Source organism: Triturus cristatus, chromosome 1_1 (genome assembly GCF_964204655.1).
Source record: "Triturus cristatus chromosome 1_1, aTriCri1.1, whole genome shotgun sequence".
NCBI lineage: Eukaryota > Metazoa > Chordata > Amphibia > Caudata > Salamandridae > Triturus > Triturus cristatus.
The window spans coordinates 87,095,516-87,116,514 of NC_140579.1; the positions used below are offsets into that span (position 1 = coordinate 87,095,516).

The 20,999-nt window shown below is 49.6% G+C and overlaps 1 protein-coding gene across 1 annotated transcript in view; it reads right to left on the minus strand.

The window, feature by feature from the left end:
* LOC146869553 (E3 ubiquitin-protein ligase TRIM39-like) overlaps positions 1 to 20,999 on the minus strand; it is a 112,722-nt gene that overhangs the window by 31,835 nt on the left and 59,888 nt on the right. Inside the window, exon 4 of the mRNA XM_085604775.1 lies at positions 1,624 to 1,646. Coding sequence (XP_085460901.1) covers positions 1,624 to 1,646 — 23 coding nt within the window. The remainder of the gene's footprint in view (positions 1 to 1,623; positions 1,647 to 20,999) is intronic.

Consider the following 20,999-nt stretch of genomic DNA (forward strand, 5'->3'; position numbering starts at 1 on the left):
ACCGATCACCACCAGTCAGTCATAAAATGCTTCTTGCTTATTTCCCACTCCACTAGGAAATTCACAAGACAAATATTCATAAATTGGCCCTTTTAATTGTATTGCACTACACATGGAATCACTTCCCTCGTTTCACCTGGGTGATCAGTTTCCATTCTGAAATGGTCTACTTTTATATGTTGTTATTTGCACTTCCCTTTCTACTACTAAGGAGACTTCGCTCTCCTTGTGGTGTACTAATGTTTACTTTTCCGCACACTATCATTTTTTCCTCAGGATGGTCGCATATACATACAATTTTATATATATTTTAAATAGATTCCGACAAGATCTTCTCTGCATCTCTCGGACTACTTTTGGACATTGTCCTTACTACAGGGCGCTCAGGTATTCTATATTCTTAATAAATCTCACTACTAATGTTTATTCTTTCCTTGCATGCAAAATGGAACACTAAACATGCATATTTCTTCGTATCTTAGAGAGCACAATGCATGCAAAATCTAGTTTTTCGCTTGTATTATAATATATACAGGCATTCTCTATGGCCCCCTTCCTTGGGTTCTTATCTTTCGGTCAACATCGCCTATCATGGGTAACACTTTTTATGGCTTTGGGTGAGCTGACGCTACAATGCATTTTTACACAATATCCTCATTGCGTTGTGACCGGCATATATAATTTCATGTCGCTATTTTCCTTCGCCTCATCACTGCTATATGAGGTTGACACATATGAATTTTACGTAAAAGATCGCATGAGAGATGATGTTCCATTCCAATGTATGTATTTTTTCTGCAGCCTTGACAAAGCCCAATGGACGAAACACGTGTCAGCTGCTTGTGCTCGTATAGACCAGATATTGGCCATTCCTGCTTATATATAAACCGAACATTGTGGAAACTACAAATGGAATGAAATAACTTCACAAAAAAGAACAAAACATTTGATGGACTTCATATTAGGACTACTTTATTTATTAAATGGAATTTCTATGTGTGCTCTAGTACTTATTATTGTGTATATTTGTTGCCAAGGACATTGTCCTAAGCAGGTGAACACCCTAGGTGGCAGGGTGTCTGTAGTACCATGGTAGCACCTCTACTCCACATGAAGATATATGTGTATGATCTAACATCCCTAACAATAGTGCTGAAAATTGGATCTGCAATTGTTGTGAACATAGCCACCATATGTGTCTGTATAGTTAGGAAATTATGACTTAGTGTTTGCACAACTCTGAATTTAGGAAAACCTGGGGGGACTTTTCCAGAATGGGCTTGCTTTTTCTGTATGTTCAGGGTACTTTTCGTACGACTTCAGATAAGCTTTAAAGATACAAATATGTTTTGTGAGGACAGCAGCTCATTTCTGTGGCAATTATTTCAAGACTCAAAAGAGTTTGCTGAAAACTTGCAGGGATTTCTGAAAATTTAAGAGCGTTTCCGGATGACGCAGGGAAGGTTTCTGAGGACTTAAGATTTGTTTTGAGAATGTAAAGTGATTTTATGAGGGTCTGAAAGTTCCCTAACACTTTGTGTGAGCTCAGTAGTGGCATTTACACACCGCAGCATTGAGATCTGCTCCTTACACACTGACAGGAGGATAATAAACCAGCCTTACCTGCTTAGGGTGCTTCTGACATCCTGCAAAACAGAGAAACAAACACAGTGAAATCAGTTTCCACAGGAGATGTTAAAGTTATGGCAGTATTTTTGGTAGTGAAACACTTAACTACCTATGGTTAGAAAATAGTGAGTGGGGTCACATGACAGAGTACATTCTGGGGTATTGCATGACTAAGAAGAAAATGTGATATTCTGAATGGTAATGACACAGCACAGTGTCATTCTGAATGGAGTCACAAAACACAGCACATTCTGATCTTCTGAATGAGGTCACTTGGCACATTGTATGACGTTCCTAACAGGGTCACATGCATGGGCATCATTTAGGGATTGCCAGGGGTCGCAGCTGTGACTCCTGTCTTGCCCCTTGTGACCCCTGGCACTGCATGTGCGACTTCTGGCTTCAGAGGTAGCAAAATGAGTACCGAGAACACAGCGGAAGCTCGCCCTTATGGGAGCCGTGCTCCACCTTTGTATTTCAAACAATTTTATATTAAACTAATAGTGAATAATAGATTATTATTCACTGTTAGTGTAGTAAAAATGGGGCACGAGGATCTAGAATGAGTACTTCTGTGGCAGATGACAAATAAAAAATGCTTTTAAATGTACGTGGGGTACAAGCTTGGGGATCGGAGTGTGGTTGTGTGTTTGTGAGTGTGTTTGTACGTGTGAGCATGAGTGTGTGTAAGTAACAGCGAGTGTCAGTGACAGGTAGTGTGTGAGAGCCACTAAAAGGGAGTGAGAATAAGTGAAGATGAGTGTCAGTGAGTATGAGTGAGTCAGAGAGCACGAGTGAAAATGTATGAGTGAGTAAGAGTTGGAGTGAGTGTGAATGAAGGAGAGAGAATGAGTGATACAGAGTGTGTGAGAATGACAGAGCTAGAGCAAGTAAGTATGTTGGAGTCAGAGTAAGAATGAGTGAGAGTGAGGTAGACTGAGTGAGAATGAATGATTGAGTTTGGTTGAGTAAATGTGAGTGAGAATATGATGTAATGCTTGCTAGTCTGCCATTAGCCCTTACATACTGAAGGTAATTTGTGGCTTATAAAGGGACCTATGGAAAAATTCTACTGCTGGAATACTGGAGGCAATTGCTGGCATGGACAGGCACCTGTGAAAACCACTGCTACTGGCAGACTGGAGGCAATGTTTGGCATAGGGGGTAACTGTGGCAAGATACTAGCACTAGCTCATTGGAGATGCTTCTTGGCATAAGGGAGGAAAACCATGACATATGGTGGGCAACAATCACAAAATTCTAGTCCTGATGTACTAGATGTAATTCCACCCAGGTGCGATTTCTCCATGGGGCCATTGCTGTATTTGCTGCCCCCCTGGACCCTAATATGCATTTAAACAATTTATATTCCCGGTTGCGGTGCTTATATTACAGCAGTGGGCTGGCTGCACATTGCAAGCAGTAGATTTTCAATTTATGAGTGGGCCGGGACGTGGCATCAATATAGACAGCACCAGAAGAGTGTCTGGGTCTAAAGATGTGTAAGTGCGCATGTCAGGATGGATGGATGTCTTCCTATGACCAACCCGTCATGCGCACATAAGGCCTCTCCTACCCGCACAACGTTAGTGAGCCAGGGATCATATCCGCAGAGACCCCGGTCTCCAGAGGAGAGCTGACTTTGCCTGCTCCAACCAATCCCGACGCTGCTCTTATGCTGTGAAGCAGCTTCTGGGTTGGCTCAAGAGGCGAAGAGTAGGTCTAGTCCTGGAGGCAGCAGGTTTGGCTTTACAGAAGGACATAGCCAATCACAGTATGCCTTTATTATGAAGCCATGCAGTGGTTGGGTATTTTCTATCCCTTGCTGCCTTTCCTTCAGTCCCTCTACTGTTACCGCCTCATCTTCATGCCTAGCCCAGGGAGTAGCAAAGACGAGGGCGAGAAGCGATTCGAGTAAGTAACAGATATGGTAATAAACTATTTTACAGGATTTATGTTTTCTCAAGATGTTTTACAAGACAGAAAATTAACCTGGTAAACAGACATAAGAGATGCCTGAGAAAATTATCAGACTATAGAAAAAATATCATGAAAACGGACCATGAAATTGAAGGGTGTCGAGAGATAAACAAAAGAGGAGTGAAAAATAAAATCACAAGGGGAAGCCAGATGAGTGAGGCACAAAAATATACATTTTCTGATTGGTAAAATGTAGACTTCATCACTTAAGTGCTACCATGCAGCCTCGGAGACGATCTGAGAAGGTCAAGCGGCACTAAAACGGTTATACAGTACGACTTCAGGATGATAAAATTTCAGAATAATAAGCAAGCGTCCCATAGCCGTATGTTGGTTCATTACAGTAGGACTTCAGGATGATAAATGTTTAATATTAATAAGCAAGCACCTGTGGTCATACATTGGCTAATTTTCAATGAAATTACTGTCTAGAATTATGGGGAGAAAATCCAGAAACATTTGAAGCAGGAGTCTGCAACCGGTCGGTTACGAGCTACTGATAGCTCGCCAACAACCTGTCAGTACCTCGCAGCCTGACCCCCACTTTTGTATCCTGTCATAGCAATTTTGTTTATTTTCAGGCCTTTTTGGCCTCTTATCCATTCCTGCTCGCTTTCGCACACACCAACTGCTCCCATTGGCTACTAAGCTTCACTGGAGAGGGGTTGGGCAAAGCGAGTGACGTCAGTCCTGCAAGAACAGTGTTAGACTGCCCACCGTCAGTAACTAGTGCGCTTCCAGTCCATGTTGGCTGGTTCCCATTGGCTGATATACAAGGCGGGATGTGCGTACACTGCCTCTGCCATCCCCCGCCTGCAGTGACTCTGTCTGCAGCACTTGAAAAATGTAGGTTTGCTAGAGCGGCGCCTGTGAAGCTTTCTCTAGAAACAGAGGTGCATCTGCTGCTTTGCTAGAGCGGCGCCTGTGGATTTGAAGCTTTCTCTAGAAACAGAAGTGCATCAGCTGCTTTGCTAGTGCAGCGCCTGTGGATGAGAAGCTTTCTCTAGAAACAGAAGTGCATCAGCTGCTTTGCTAGTGCGGCACCTGTGGATGAGAAGCTTTCTCTAGAAACAGGAGTGCATCAGCTGCATTGCTAGTGCGGCGCCAGTGGATGTGAAGCTTTCTCTAGAAACAGGAGTGCATCATCTGCTTTGCTAGTGCGGCGCCTGTGGATGTGAAGCTTTCTCTAGAAACAGAAGTGCATCAGCTGCTTTGCTAGTGCGGTGCCTGAGGATGTGAAGCTTTCTCAGGAAACAGAAGTGCATCAGCTGCTTTGCTAGTGCGGCGCCTGTGGATGAGAAGCTTTCTCTCGAAACAGAAGTGCATCAGCTGCATCGCTAGTGCGGCGCCTGTGGATGTGAAGCTTTCTCTAGAAACAGAAGTGCATCAGCTGCTTTGCTAGTGCGGCGCCTGTGGACATGAAGCTTTCTCTAGAAGCGGAAGTGCATCAGCTGCTTTGCTAGTGCGGCGCCTGTGGATGTGAAGCTTTCTCTAGAAACAGAAGTGCATCAGCTGCTTTGCTAGTGCAGTGCCTGTGGATGTGAAGCTTTCTCTAGAAACAGAAGTGCATCAGCTGCTTTGCTAGTGCAGCGCCTGTGGATGAGAAGCTTTCTCTGGAAACAGAAGTGCATCAGCTGCATTGCTAGTGCGGCGCCTGTGGAGGTGAAGCTTTCTCTAGAAACAGAAGTGCATCAGCTGCATTGCTAGTGCGGCGCCTGTGGATGTGAAGCTTTCTCAGGAAACAGAAGTGCATCAGCTGCTTTGCTAGTGCGGGCCTGTGGATGTGAAGCTTTCTCAGGAAACAGAAGTGCATCAGCTGCTTTGCTTGTGCGGCGCCTGTGGATGTGAAGCTTTCTCGGGAAACAGAAGTGCATCAGCTGCTTTGCTAGTACAGCACCTGTGGATGTGAAGCTTTCTCTAGAAACAGAAGTGCATCAGCTGCTTTGCTAGTGCGGCGCCTGTGGATGTGAAGCTTTCTCAGGAAACAGAAGTGCATCAGCTGCTTTGCTAGTGCGGGGCCTGTGGATGTGAAGCTTTCTCAGGAAACAGAAGTGTATCAGCTGCTTTGCTAGTGCGGGCCTGTGGATGTGAAGCTTTCTCTAGAAACAGAAGTGCATCATCTGCTTTGCTAGTGCGGTGCCTGTGGATGTGAAGCTTTCTCTAGAAACAGAAGTGCATCAGCTGCTTTGCTAGTGCGGCGCCTGTGGATGTGAAGCTTTCTCTAGAAACAGAAGTGCATCAGCTGCTTTGCTAGTGTGGCGCCTGTGGATGTGAAGCTTTCTCTAGAAACAGAAGTGGATCAGCTGCTTTGCTAGTGCGGCGCCTGTGGATGTGAAGTTTTCTCTAGAAACAGAAGTGCATCAGCTGCTTTGCTAGTGCGGCGCCTGTGGGTGTGAAGCTTTCTCTAGAAACAGAAGTGCATCAGCTGCTTTGCTAGTGCGGCGCCTGTGGATGTGAAGCTTTCTCTAGAAACAGAAGTGCATCAGCTGCTTTGCTAGTGCGGCGCCTGTGGATTTGAAGCTTCCTCTAGAAACAGAAGTGCATCAGCTGCTTTGCTAGTGCGGCGCCTGCGGATGTGAAGCTTTCTCTAGAAACAGAAGTGCATCAGCTGCTTCAGAAGCTGGCTGAGCCCCCGCTCCACCAAGCCATTCTATGGAAATGGTATAGCTTGACATGCTTGCAGCCCCTCCGCGTGTTGCTCATTGTTGAATTCAGGTAACTAAAAGTCTAATGTAAACATTATTACACTTAAAAAAGCCCTTTTGTGTGCATGTTTGTGCTGGTGAGTTTCCGTCAGTGCAGTGCGCCCTTCTCTTCAGAGTCAAGTGACATGATGGGGGGTTCCCCTTCAGCCCCCTGCAGCATGACCTTCTGGGTGCTATCCAAAATGAATAACCAACAACAGCACCCGTTAACTAATAGCTTTTATATGAGATGGCACTTGCATGACCCTGGAATCCGCTCCAGCTCCCACATCTTAAACAATAGAGGCAGGTTCACAATTCCGGTGTGTGATATAATTAGGGGACAGGATGTGGTCTAACAGCTAGAGCGGTCAACTTCGAAGCTGGGGAACCGGGTTTGTGTCTCAACAGGGATGCTCAACATCCTGTGAATCTGGGCAAATCAGTTAATCTCTCAATGCCTAACAAAATGAATGTGTTCGCCTGTAACGCAACTGGTGCTCATGAAAAGAGCTCTGAGACCTTCTGGTCGAGTTTGCGCTATATAAAACTAAAAGAAAAATTATACTGTTATCTCAGGAAAGGTCACTTAAATACTTGTTCTTTTGGCAGTGCAGGCTGACTGGTGGGCGAGCGGGTGGTGCATGTTCACAACTCTGTGTCCGGAGATAACTGGAAACGTGAGCATACAGTGTTGTTTCGGGGGTTCGTATCCCATCCCTCTCGCAAGATCCCATCTCGGAAACCCCAACGCGCCAGCTGAGGTGTGTGTATGTTGTTGAATTATTAGCTGCACTCTAGACTCTCAGTAGAGTATTCAAGTCCCTAGACCTCCATTTTTTGAATTTTTCGAGTCCTGATCATGTCAATTAAAGCAGCGTTTCACAGGGAGCTTTTATTTTTAAATACATAAAGTAATCAGAGTCATTCCTGGCCACAAACTGGAGCCGGGAACATTATTTTACATTTCTTTTAATTGAATTTGAATGACTTAGAGGGTGTGGTGTAAGGGCCAGAGCTGCTGACTTCGAAGCTGGGGATCCAGGTTAGAGTCCCGGCATAGGCTCCACATCCTCTGATTCGGGGCAAATGACAATCTCCTATCGACTTTGGCCTATGGACAGCGCCTAAAAGCCCTCACTGGAAGCATTATAAATTGTAATAAAATAATGAGAGAGATGTAAAATCGGTTTCTGGCTCTGGTTTGTGCCGAGGGACCACTTGCGAGCGGTACTTTATTAGGGGGCACTAGGGGGGACCCTGGGAACAATGCACCAGTTGCTCGGCCTTTAGTAGCTCACAATGATTTTACTGATCAGAAGTAGCTCTCTCTACAGAAAAGGTTGGAGACCCCTGGTGTACACGGATTACTGGTAGCACCAACGGTTTCATGCAGTAAAAAGTTACAACCGTAGAACGAGCAGGATTTGCAAGAGGGACAGTCGTGCACCTATTCCGCACACGTCCGCTGCCTCTGTCACCCTCCTATAGAGAATTCCAATGTTCTGATGTTATTGTCCAAGTTGTGACATGCTGTGTGAACTGCGCATAATATTTACCAGCAGATCATAACAACAAATACGAAGTATCCAATGTGAGCAAGTATTGGCCTATGGGGGCATTGCATCAGGAGGAAGCGGAGACCACTTACCTATTCATTAAGAGAAGGTGACCCAGTCTCAGGCCAACAGCTATGGCACTCTGTAACAACTCTGTAACACTCTAACAACAGCAACAGCAAATCCTGCCGTACTTCCGCACCGTCTTCAGTGTTACTGGTAGAAGCAGAAGTTTTATATTATAAATTCAGCTTTGTCGCCAGAATGAAAGGGGTCATTAAAGAAACATTAAAGGGCGATGAAGGGCATAGTTTTCAGACTCTAACTGGAAAGTGTGGGCACGGATGTGTGTAGGCATTTTACAGCTTTCGGGCTTTTCAGAGATGCACAAAGCCCACAATGCCCATGTAAGCAGCTAGTTTTCCCACTCGCATACATGGGAGCAGATTGATTTTCAAGCAGTGTTGGTAGGGCGGGCGCTAAACTCTGCTCTGGTGTCCGCAGGCAGAGTTTTTGCCAAACTCCGTGCTCCAAGCAGAGCACAGAATGTGGCAAAACTGTGCCAAAGAAGCGGAGTTTTCCGCCCACTCCTAGAATCAACACCCCTGGTCACATAATACAGCAGTGGGTCATACGAATGAGTTTCCATGACACAGTCTGCTGGTCTAAAACATGACACAATCTGTGATATTCTGAATGTTATCACATGAAGCAGTGCAGTGTAGGATCTACTGAATGAGGCCACATGACATAGTCTGTGATATTTGGAATGGGGTCACGTGGCACTGCATTGTCTGTTATATTCTAATCTGTGTCACATGGCCCAGCACATTGAGAACTTCACATAATATTATAAATCACGAATGATTTCCACCAGTAGAGGAGACATTTTACAAGACCTACAGGTGATATCACACACACTGAGAGCACAGCGAGAGCGACAAATGGAATTTGGTTTCTTTCCATGAACATTCTGTATGTCACGCTTTGAATATAGGTATTTGGACCCCTGCAGTGATGCGAGTCGTAATGGGGTCTCCTAGACTATAATCTTTGTTACAATTTAGCAACATGCTGTAATCTATAGCGCCTAGACATCAACGAAGAGTGTGGATGTTACATGTGTGCTATATATGGGTTTGGGTGAGCATGGAGTTTGTCTATTGTGATTTAATGTATGGGGACAGGAGTCCATTTTGGATCCCCTGTGTGTGAATAGTACATATGATGGAGGATGGAGGGAGCCCGCCAGATAGGGAGGTATATTGTGGAAACCTTCTTCAGGTCTTTGAAGTGGACCAGACTTCTGTGAAAGGAAAGGAATGAGGGAGACAAATGATGCTCTGAAGGTCATTCGCTGCCCACTTCCTCCATTTTTCATCCCCAGAAGAGTTATTGCAGTTCTGTGCAGCAGCCGGGAGGGAAGGCCTCTCTTCTGAGCCGTTGTCTCAGATTCCTCAGTCACGGCACACACAGCTCAACTCTCTCTTCCTGCCAAGATTGAGTGACAAAGACTTTAGCCCGACCAGTCCGTGCTAATAAATAAAATGTCAGAACTCCCTGAAGCCAGCTCCAGAGATAGAGCTCTCGAAATTTCATCTACATCTAAAACAAGCATTTGCAATGCAATAGGTCTCGCATTGACGCGAGTTTGAGCTATTAGCATTGTAAATGACAATGGCTTTTAGTTTTGTTTTTGTATTTATGTTTTAATAACGAAAACAAAAATAAAAGACATTGTTATTTGCGTGAGTTGGAGGGGTGTCCAAGAGGCGTGAGGCTGTGGCAAAGAGTAGGGGGTGGGCGGGAGGTAGGGTTGGGGGGAGGTCTAATGGCAGGGGCTTTCGCAGTCACTCAACACTCTCTCTAAAAACCTATACAATTGTAGAAATATACTGCGCGAAACGTCCTTTTAAATTGGACAACGTAACTTCGTGCAACGTCTGAAAAATTAAAGTATGCTAATGTGAGCAGATAAAGGCAACTGTCCGATTAAAATACTTGGATGTAATACACTTGCATCCCTCACAATTCCTTTTTGAGGAAACAGGCGAGACAGAAAAGAGCGGAAGTGAAAGCAGAGCGAGGCCAACAAAGGGAGGGGCAGGGCTCCTTAATGGAGCAGGGAGGGGATGAGTAGGGGCTCTTCTTAGTGCTTAGTGAGGTGTGTCACAAGCACTGTGTGTGGGGGAATGCAGTGTATGCTCTAGTGAAGTGAATCCAGGCACAGGGTTTGCATATAAACCGCGTCTGTGATTAGCAACAACAAAAAACAAGCATTGGCATAGCCAATAGGTCTCGCCTTTGGGACCTTATAAGTATTTAGTTATGCAGCACAATATCCTTGCCGCAACAAAATCATCTGTTGCATGGCTAAGGTCCCAAAGGCGATACCTATCGGCTATGCCAATGCTTGTTATATCTCTTCTGGCAACCCTCCATGATGCACTGATGGGATCCCTACTGGTAATCTTGCATCGGATCACTTCTGGCAACCCTCCGTGATGCACTGAGGGGATCCCTATTGGTAATCTTGCATCGGATCCCTTCTGGCAACCCTCCGTGATGCACTGAGGGGATCCCTACTGGTAATCTTGCATCGGATGCCTTCTGGCAACCCTCCATGATGCACTGAGGGGATCCCTACTGGTAATCTTGCATCGGAGGCCTTCTGGCAACCCTCCATGATGCACTGAGGGGATCCCTACTGGTAATCTTGCATCGGAGGCCTTCTGGCAACCCTCCATGATGCACTGAGGGGATCCCTACTGGTAATCTTGCATCGGAGGCCTTCTGGCAACCCTCCATGATGCACTGAGGGGATCCCTACTGGTAATCTTGCATCGGGTGCCTTCTGGCAACCCTCCATGATGCACTGAGGGGATCCCTACTGGTAATCTTGCATCGGAGGCCTTCTGGTAACCCTCCATGATACACTGAGGGGATCACTACTGGTAATCTTGCATCGGATGCCTTCTGGCAACCCTCCATGATGCACTGAGGGGATCACTGCTGGTAATCTTGCATTGGATGCCTTCTGGCAACCCTCCATGATGCACTGAGGGGATCACTACAGGTAATCTTGCATCGGATGCCTTCTGGCAACCCTCCATGATGCACTGAGGGGATCCCTACTGGTAATCTTGCATCGGGTGCCTTCTGGCAACCCTCCATGATGCACTGAGGGGATCCCTGCTGGTAATCTTGCATCGGATGCGTTCTGGCAACCCTCCATGATGCACTGAGGAGATCCCTGCTGGTAATCTTGCATCGGATGGCTTCTGGCAACCCTCCATGATGCACTGAGGAGATCACTACTGGTAATCTTACATCGGAGGCCTTCTGGCAACCCTCCATGATGCACTGAGGGGATACCTAATGGTAATCTTGCATCGGAGGCCTTCTGGCAACCCTCCATGATGCACTGAGGGGATCACTGCTGGTAATCTTGCATCGGATGCCTTCTGGCAACCCTCCATGATGCACTGAGGGGATCACTACAGGTAATCTTGCATCGGATGCCTTCTGGCAACCCTCCATGATGCACTGAGGGGATCCCTGCTGGTAATCTTGCATCGGATGCCTTCTGGCAACCCTCCATGATGCACTGAGGGGATCACTACTGGTAATCTTACATCGGAGGCCTTCTGGCAACCCTCCATGATGCACTGAGGAGATCACTACTGGTAATCTTAATTCGGAGGCCTTCTGGCAACCCTCCATGATGCACTGAGGGGATCACTACTGGTAATCTTGCATCGGAGGCCTTCTGGCAACCCTCCATGATGCACTGAGGGGATCCCTGCTGGTAATCTTGCATCGGAGGCCTTCTGGCAACCGTCCATGATGCACTGAGGGGATCACTACTGGTAATCTTACATCGGAGGCCTTCTGGCAACCCTCCATGATGCACTGAGGGGATCACTACTGGTAATCTTGCATTGGAGGCCTTCTGGCAACCCTCCATGATGCACTGAGGGGATCCCTACTGGTAATCTTGCATCGGGTGCCTTCTGGCAACCCTCCATGATGCACTGAGGGGATCCCTGCTGGTAATCTCGGATGCCTTCTGGCAACCCTCCATGATGCACTGAGGAGATCCCTGCTGGTAATCTTGCACCGGAGGCCTTCTGGCAACCCTCCATGATGCACTGAGGGGATCCCTACCGGTAATCTTGCATCGGAGGCCTTCTGGCAACCCTCCATGATGCACTGAGGGGATCACTACTGGTAATCTTACATCGGAGGCCTTCTGGCAACCCTCCATGATGCACTGAGGAGATCACTACTGGTAATCTTACATCGGAGGCCTTCTGGCAACCCTCCATGATGCACTGAGGGGATCACTACTGGTAATCTTGCTTCGGAGGCCTTCTGGCAACCCTCCATGATGCACTGAGGGGATCCCTGCTGGTAATCTTGCATCGGAGGCCTTCTGGCAACCCTCCATGATGCACTGAGGGGTTAACTACTGGTAATCTTACATCGGAGGCCTTCTGGCAACCCTCCATGATGCACTGAGGGGATCACTACTGGTAATCTTGCATCGGAGGCCTTCTGGCAACCCTCCATGATGCACTGAGGGGATCCCTGCTGGAAATCTTGCATCGGAGGCCTTCTGGCAACCCTCCGTGATGCACTGAGGGGATCCCTGCTGGTAATTTTGCATCGGAGGCCTTCTGGCAATCCTCCATGATGCACTGAGGGGATCCCTACTGGTAATCTTGCATCGGAGGCCTTCTGGCAACCCTCCATGATGCACTGAGGGGATCCCTGCTGGTAATCTTGCATCGGAGGTCTTCTGGCAACCCTCCATGATGCACCGAGGAGATCCCTGCTGGTAATCTTGCATCGGAGGCATTCTGGCAACCCTCCATGATGCACTGAGGGGATCCCTACTGATAATCTTGCATCGGATCCCTTCTGGCAGCCCTCCGTGATGCACTGAGGGGTTCCCTGCTGGTAATCTTGCATCGGAGGCCTTCTGGCAACCCTCCATGATGCACTGAGGAGATCCCTGCTGGTAATCTTGCATCGGAGGCCTTCTGGCAACCCTCCATGATGCACTGAGGGGATCCCTACTGGTAATCTTGCATCGGATGCCTTCGGGCAACCCTCCATGATGCACTGAGGAGATCACTACTGGTAATCTTACATCGGAGGCCTTCTGGCAACCCTCCATGATGCACTGTAATCTTGCATTGGAGGCCTTCTGGCAACCCTCCATGATGCACTGAGGGGATCACTGCTGGTAATCTTGCATCGGATGCCTTCTGGCAACCCTCCATGATGCACTGAGGGGATCACTACAGGTAATCTTGCATCGGATGCCTTCTGGCAACCCTCCATGATGCATTGAGGGGATCCCTACTGGTAATCTTGCATCGGAGGCCTTCTGGCAACCCTCCATGATGCACTGAGGAGATCACTACTGGTAATCTTACATCGGAGGCCTTCTGGCAACCCTCCATGATGCACTGAGGGGATCCCTACTGGTAATATTGCATCGGGTGCCTTCTGGCAACCCTCCATGATGCACTGAGGGGATCCCTGCTGGTAATCTTGCATGGGATGCCTTCTGGCAACCCTCCATGATGCACTGAGGAGATCCCTGCTGGTAATCTTGCATCGGAGGCCTTCTGGCAACCCTCCATGATGCACTGAGGGGTCCCTACTGGTAATCTTGCATCGGATGCCTTCTGGCAACCCTCCATGATGCACTGAGATCACTACTGGTAATCTTACATCGGAGGCCTTCTGGCAACCCTCCATGATGCACTGAGGGGATACCTAATGGTAATCTTGCATCGGAGGCCTTCTGGCAACCCTCCATGATGCACTGAGGGGATCACTGCTGGTAATCTTGCATTGGATGCCTTCTGGCAACCCTCCATGATGCACTGAGGGGATCACTACAGGTAATCTTGCATCGGATGCCTTCTGGCAACCCTCCATGATGCACTGAGGGGATCCCTACTGGTAATCTTGCATCGGAGGCCTTCTGGCAACCCTCCATGATGCAATGAGGGGATCACTACTGGTAATCTTACATCGGAGGCCTTCTGGCAACCCTCCATGATGCACTGAGGGGATCCCTACTGGTAATCTTGCATCGGATGCCTTCTGGCAACCCTCCATGATGCACTGAGGGGATCCCTACTGGTAATCTTGCATCGGAGGCCTTCTGGCAACCCTCCATGATGCACTGAGGGGATCCCTACTGGTAATCTTGCATCGGAGGCCTTCTGGCAACCCTCCATGATGCACTGAGGGGTTCCCTACTGGTAATCTTGCATCGGAGGCCTTCTGGCAACCCTCCATGATGCACTGAGGGGATCCCTACTGGTAATCTTGCATCGGGTGCCTTCTGGCAACCCTCCATGATGCACTGAGGGGATCCCTACTGGTAATCTTGCATCGGAGGCCTTCTGGTAACCCTCCATGATACACTGAGGGGATCACTACTGGTAATCTTGCATCGGATGCCTTCTGGCAACCCTCCATGATGCACTGAGGGGATCACTGCTGGTAATCTTGCATTGGATGCCTTCTGGCAACCCTCCATGATGCACTGAGGGGATCACTACAGGTAATCTTGCATCGGATGCCTTCTGGCAACCCTCCATGATGCACTGAGGGGATCCCTACTGGTAATCTTGCATCGGGTGCCTTCTGGCAACCCTCCATGATGCACTGAGGGGATCCCTGCTGGTAATCTTGCATCGGATGCGTTCTGGCAACCCTCCATGATGCACTGAGGAGATCCCTGCTGGTAATCTTGCATCGGATGGCTTCTGGCAACCCTCCATGATGCACTGAGGAGATCACTACTGGTAATCTTACATCGGAGGCCTTCTGGCAACCCTCCATGATGCACTGAGGGGATACCTAATGGTAATCTTGCATCGGAGGCCTTCTGGCAACCCTCCATGATGCACTGAGGGGATCACTGCTGGTAATCTTGCATCGGATGCCTTCTGGCAACCCTCCATGATGCACTGAGGGGATCACTACAGGTAATCTTGCATCGGATGCCTTCTGGCAACCCTCCATGATGCACTGAGGGGATCCCTGCTGGTAATCTTGCATCGGATGCCTTCTGGCAACCCTCCATGATGCACTGAGGGGATCACTACTGGTAATCTTACATCGGAGGCCTTCTGGCAACCCTCCATGATGCACTGAGGAGATCACTACTGGTAATCTTAATTCGGAGGCCTTCTGGCAACCCTCCATGATGCACTGAGGGGATCACTACTGGTAATCTTGCATCGGAGGCCTTCTGGCAACCCTCCATGATGCACTGAGGGGATCCCTGCTGGTAATCTTGCATCGGAGGCCTTCTGGCAACCGTCCATGATGCACTGAGGGGATCACTACTGGTAATCTTACATCGGAGGCCTTCTGGCAACCCTCCATGATGCACTGAGGGGATCACTACTGGTAATCTTGCATTGGAGGCCTTCTGGCAACCCTCCATGATGCACTGAGGGGATCCCTACTGGTAATCTTGCATCGGGTGCCTTCTGGCAACCCTCCATGATGCACTGAGGGGATCCCTGCTGGTAATCTCGGATGCCTTCTGGCAACCCTCCATGATGCACTGAGGAGATCCCTGCTGGTAATCTTGCACCGGAGGCCTTCTGGCAACCCTCCATGATGCACTGAGGGGATCCCTACCGGTAATCTTGCATCGGAGGCCTTCTGGCAACCCTCCATGATGCACTGAGGGGATCACTACTGGTAATCTTACATCGGAGGCCTTCTGGCAACCCTCCATGATGCACTGAGGAGATCACTACTGGTAATCTTACATCGGAGGCCTTCTGGCAACCCTCCATGATGCACTGAGGGGATCACTACTGGTAATCTTGCTTCGGAGGCCTTCTGGCAACCCTCCATGATGCACTGAGGGGATCCCTGCTGGTAATCTTGCATCGGAGGCCTTCTGGCAACCCTCCATGATGCACTGAGGGGTTAACTACTGGTAATCTTACATCGGAGGCCTTCTGGCAACCCTCCATGATGCACTGAGGGGATCACTACTGGTAATCTTGCATCGGAGGCCTTCTGGCAACCCTCCATGATGCACTGAGGGGATCCCTGCTGGAAATCTTGCATCGGAGGCCTTCTGGCAACCCTCCGTGATGCACTGAGGGGATCCCTGCTGGTAATTTTGCATCGGAGGCCTTCTGGCAATCCTCCATGATGCACTGAGGGGATCCCTACTGGTAATCTTGCATCGGAGGCCTTCTGGCAACCCTCCATGATGCACTGAGGGGATCCCTGCTGGTAATCTTGCATCGGAGGTCTTCTGGCAACCCTCCATGATGCACCGAGGAGATCCCTGCTGGTAATCTTGCATCGGAGGCATTCTGGCAACCCTCCATGATGCACTGAGGGGATCCCTACTGATAATCTTGCATCGGATCCCTTCTGGCAGCCCTCCGTGATGCACTGAGGGGTTCCCTGCTGGTAATCTTGCATCGGAGGCCTTCTGGCAACCCTCCATGATGCACTGAGGAGATCCCTGCTGGTAATCTTGCATCGGAGGCCTTCTGGCAACCCTCCATGATGCACTGAGGGGATCCCTACTGGTAATCTTGCATCGGATGCCTTCGGGCAACCCTCCATGATGCACTGAGGAGATCACTACTGGTAATCTTACATCGGAGGCCTTCTGGCAACCCTCCATGATGCACTGTAATCTTGCATTGGAGGCCTTCTGGCAACCCTCCATGATGCACTGAGGGGATCACTGCTGGTAATCTTGCATCGGATGCCTTCTGGCAACCCTCCATGATGCACTGAGGGGATCACTACAGGTAATCTTGCATCGGATGCCTTCTGGCAACCCTCCATGATGCATTGAGGGGATCCCTACTGGTAATCTTGCATCGGAGGCCTTCTGGCAACCCTCCATGATGCACTGAGGAGATCACTACTGGTAATCTTACATCGGAGGCCTTCTGGCAACCCTCCATGATGCACTGAGGGGATCCCTACTGGTAATATTGCATCGGGTGCCTTCTGGCAACCCTCCATGATGCACTGAGGGGATCCCTGCTGGTAATCTTGCATGGGATGCCTTCTGGCAACCCTCCATGATGCACTGAGGAGATCCCTGCTGGTAATCTTGCATCGGAGGCCTTCTGGCAACCCTCCATGATGCACTGAGGGGTCCCTACTGGTAATCTTGCATCGGATGCCTTCTGGCAACCCTCCATGATGCACTGAGATCACTACTGGTAATCTTACATCGGAGGCCTTCTGGCAACCCTCCATGATGCACTGAGGGGATACCTAATGGTAATCTTGCATCGGAGGCCTTCTGGCAACCCTCCATGATGCACTGAGGGGATCACTGCTGGTAATCTTGCATTGGATGCCTTCTGGCAACCCTCCATGATGCACTGAGGGGATCACTACAGGTAATCTTGCATCGGATGCCTTCTGGCAACCCTCCATGATGCACTGAGGGGATCCCTACTGGTAATCTTGCATCGGAGGCCTTCTGGCAACCCTCCATGATGCAATGAGGGGATCACTACTGGTAATCTTACATCGGAGGCCTTCTGGCAACCCTCCATGATGCACTGAGGGGATCCCTACTGGTAATCTTGCATCGGATGCCTTCTGGCAACCCTCCATGATGCACTGAGGGGATCCCTACTGGTAATCTTGCATCGGAGGCCTTCTGGCAACCCTCCATGATGCACTGAGGGGATCCCTACTGGTAATCTTGCATCGGAGGCCTTCTGGCAACCCTCCATGATGCACTGAGGGGATCCCTACTGGTAATCTTGCATCGGAGGCCTTCTGGCAACCCTCCATGATGCACTGAGGGGATCCCTACTGGTAATCTTGCATCGGGTGCCTTCTGGCAACCCTCCATGATGCACTGAGGGGATCCCTACTGGTAATCTTGCATCGGAGGCCTTCTGGTAACCCTCCATGATACACTGAGGGGATCACTACTGGTAATCTTGCATCGGATGCCTTCTGGCAACCCTCCATGATGCACTGAGGGGATCACTGCTGGTAATCTTGCATTGGATGCCTTCTGGCAACCCTCCATGATGCACTGAGGGGATCACTACAGGTAATCTTGCATCGGATGCCTTCTGGCAACCCTCCATGATGCACTGAGGGGATCCCTACTGGTAATCTTGCATCGGGTGCCTTCTGGCAACCCTCCATGATGCACTGAGGGGATCCCTGCTGGTAATCTTGCATCGGATGCGTTCTGGCAACCCTCCATGATGCACTGAGGAGATCCCTGCTGGTAATCTTGCATCGGATGGCTTCTGGCAACCCTCCATGATGCACTGAGGAGATCACTACTGGTAATCTTACATCGGAGGCCTTCTGGCAACCCTCCATGATGCACTGAGGGGATACCTAATGGTAATCTTGCATCGGAGGCCTTCTGGCAACCCTCCATGATGCACTGAGGGGATCACTGCTGGTAATCTTGCATCGGATGCCTTCTGGCAACCCTCCATGATGCACTGAGGGGATCACTACAGGTAATCTTGCATCGGATGCCTTCTGGCAACCCTCCATGATGCACTGAGGGGATCCCTGCTGGTAATCTTGCATCGGATGCCTTCTGGCAACCCTCCATGATGCACTGAGGGGATCACTACTGGTAATCTTACATCGGAGGCCTTCTGGCAACCCTCCATGATGCACTGAGGAGATCACTACTGGTAATCTTAATTCGGAGGCCTTCTGGCAACCCTCCATGATGCACTGAGGGGATCACTACTGGTAATCTTGCATCGGAGGCCTTCTGGCAACCCTCCATGATGCACTGAGGGGATCCCTGCTGGTAATCTTGCATCGGAGGCCTTCTGGCAACCGTCCATGATGCACTGAGGGGATCACTACTGGTAATCTTACATCGGAGGCCTTCTGGCAACCCTCCATGATGCACTGAGGGGATCACTACTGGTAATCTTGCATTGGAGGCCTTCTGGCAACCCTCCATGATGCACTGAGGGGATCCCTACTGGTAATCTTGCATCGGGTGCCTTCTGGCAACCCTCCATGATGCACTGAGGGGATCCCTGCTGGTAATCTCGGATGCCTTCTGGCAACCCTCCATGATGCACTGAGGAGATCCCTGCTGGTAATCTTGCACCGGAGGCCTTCTGGCAACCCTCCATGATGCACTGAGGGGATCCCTACCGGTAATCTTGCATCGGAGGCCTTCTGGCAACCCTCCATGATGCACTGAGGGGATCACTACTGGTAATCTTACATCGGAGGCCTTCTGGCAACCCTCCATGATGCACTGAGGAGATCACTACTGGTAATCTTACATCGGAGGCCTTCTGGCAACCCTCCATGATGCACTGAGGGGATCACTACTGGTAATCTTGCTTCGGAGGCCTTCTGGCAACCCTCCATGATGCACTGAGGGGATCCCTGCTGGTAATCTTGCATCGGAGGCCTTCTGGCAACCCTCCATGATGCACTGAGGGGTTAACTACTGGTAATCTTACATCGGAGGCCTTCTGGCAACCCTCCATGATGCACTGAGGGGATCACTACTGGTAATCTTGCATCGGAGGCCTTCTGGCAACCCTCCATGATGCACTGAGGGGATCCCTGCTGGAAATCTTGCATCGGAGGCCTTCTGGCAACCCTCCGTGATGCACTGAGGGGATCCCTGCTGGTAATTTTGCATCGGAGGCCTTCTGGCAATCCTCCATGATGCACTGAGGGGATCCCTACTGGTAATCTTGCATCGGAGGCCTTCTGGCAACCCTCCATGATGCACTGAGGGGATCCCTGCTGGTAATCTTGCATCGGAGGTCTTCTGGCAACCCTCCATGATGCACCGAGGAGATCCCTGCTGGTAATCTTGCATCGGAGGCATTCTGGCAACCCTCCATGATGCACTGAGGGGATCCCTACTGATAATCTTGCATCGGATCCCTTCTGGCAGCCCTCCGTGATGCACTGAGGGGTTCCCTGCTGGTAATCTTGCATCGGAGGCCTTCTGGCAACCCTCCATGATGCACTGAGGAGATCCCTGCTGGTAATCTTGCATCGGAGGCCTTCTGGCAACCCTCCATGATGCACTGAGGGGATCCCTACTGGTAATCTTGCATCGGATGCCTTCGGGCAACCCTCCATGATGCACTGAGGAGATCACTACTGGTAATCTTACATCGGAGGCCTTCTGGCAACCCTCCATGATGCACTGTAATCTTGCATTGGAGGCCTTCTGGCAACCCTCCATGATGCACTGAGGGGATCACTGCTGGTAATCTTGCATCGGATGCCTTCTGGCAACCCTCCATGATGCACTGAGGGGATCACTACAGGTAATCTTGCATCGGATGCCTTCTGGCAACCCTCCATGATGCATTGAGGGGATCCCTACTGGTAATCTTGCATCGGAGGCCTTCTGGCAACCCTCCATGATGCACTGAGGAGATCACTACTGGTAATCTTACATCGGAGGCCTTCTGGCAACCCTCCATGATGCACTGAGGGGATCCCTACTGGTAATATTGCATCGGGTGCCTTCTGGCAACCCTCCATGATGCACTGAGGGGATCCCTGCTGGTAATCTTGCATGGGATGCCTTCTGGCAACCCTCCATGATGCACTGAGGAGATCCCTGCTGGTAATCTTGCATCGGAGGCCTTCTGGCAACCCTCCATGATGCACTGAGGGGTCCCTACTGGTAATCTTGCATCGGATGCCTTCTGGCAACCCTCCATGATGCACTGAGGAGATCACTACTGGTAATCTTACATCGGAGGCCTTCTGGCAACCCTCCATGATGCACTGAGGGGATACCTAATGGTAATCTTGCATCGGAGGCCTTCTGGCAACCCTCCATGATGCACTGAGGGGATCACTGCTGGTAATCTTGCATTGGATGCCTTCTGGCAACCCTCCATGATGCACTGAGGGGATCACTACAGGTAATCTTGCATCGGATGCCTTCTGGCAACCCTCCATGATGCACTGAGGGGATCCCTACTGGTAATCTTGCATCGGAGGCCTTCTGGCAACCCTCCATGATGCAATGAGGGGATCACTACTGGTAATCTTACATCGGAGGCCTTCTGGCAACCCTCCATGATGCACTGAGGGGATCCCTACTGGTAATCTTGCATCGGAT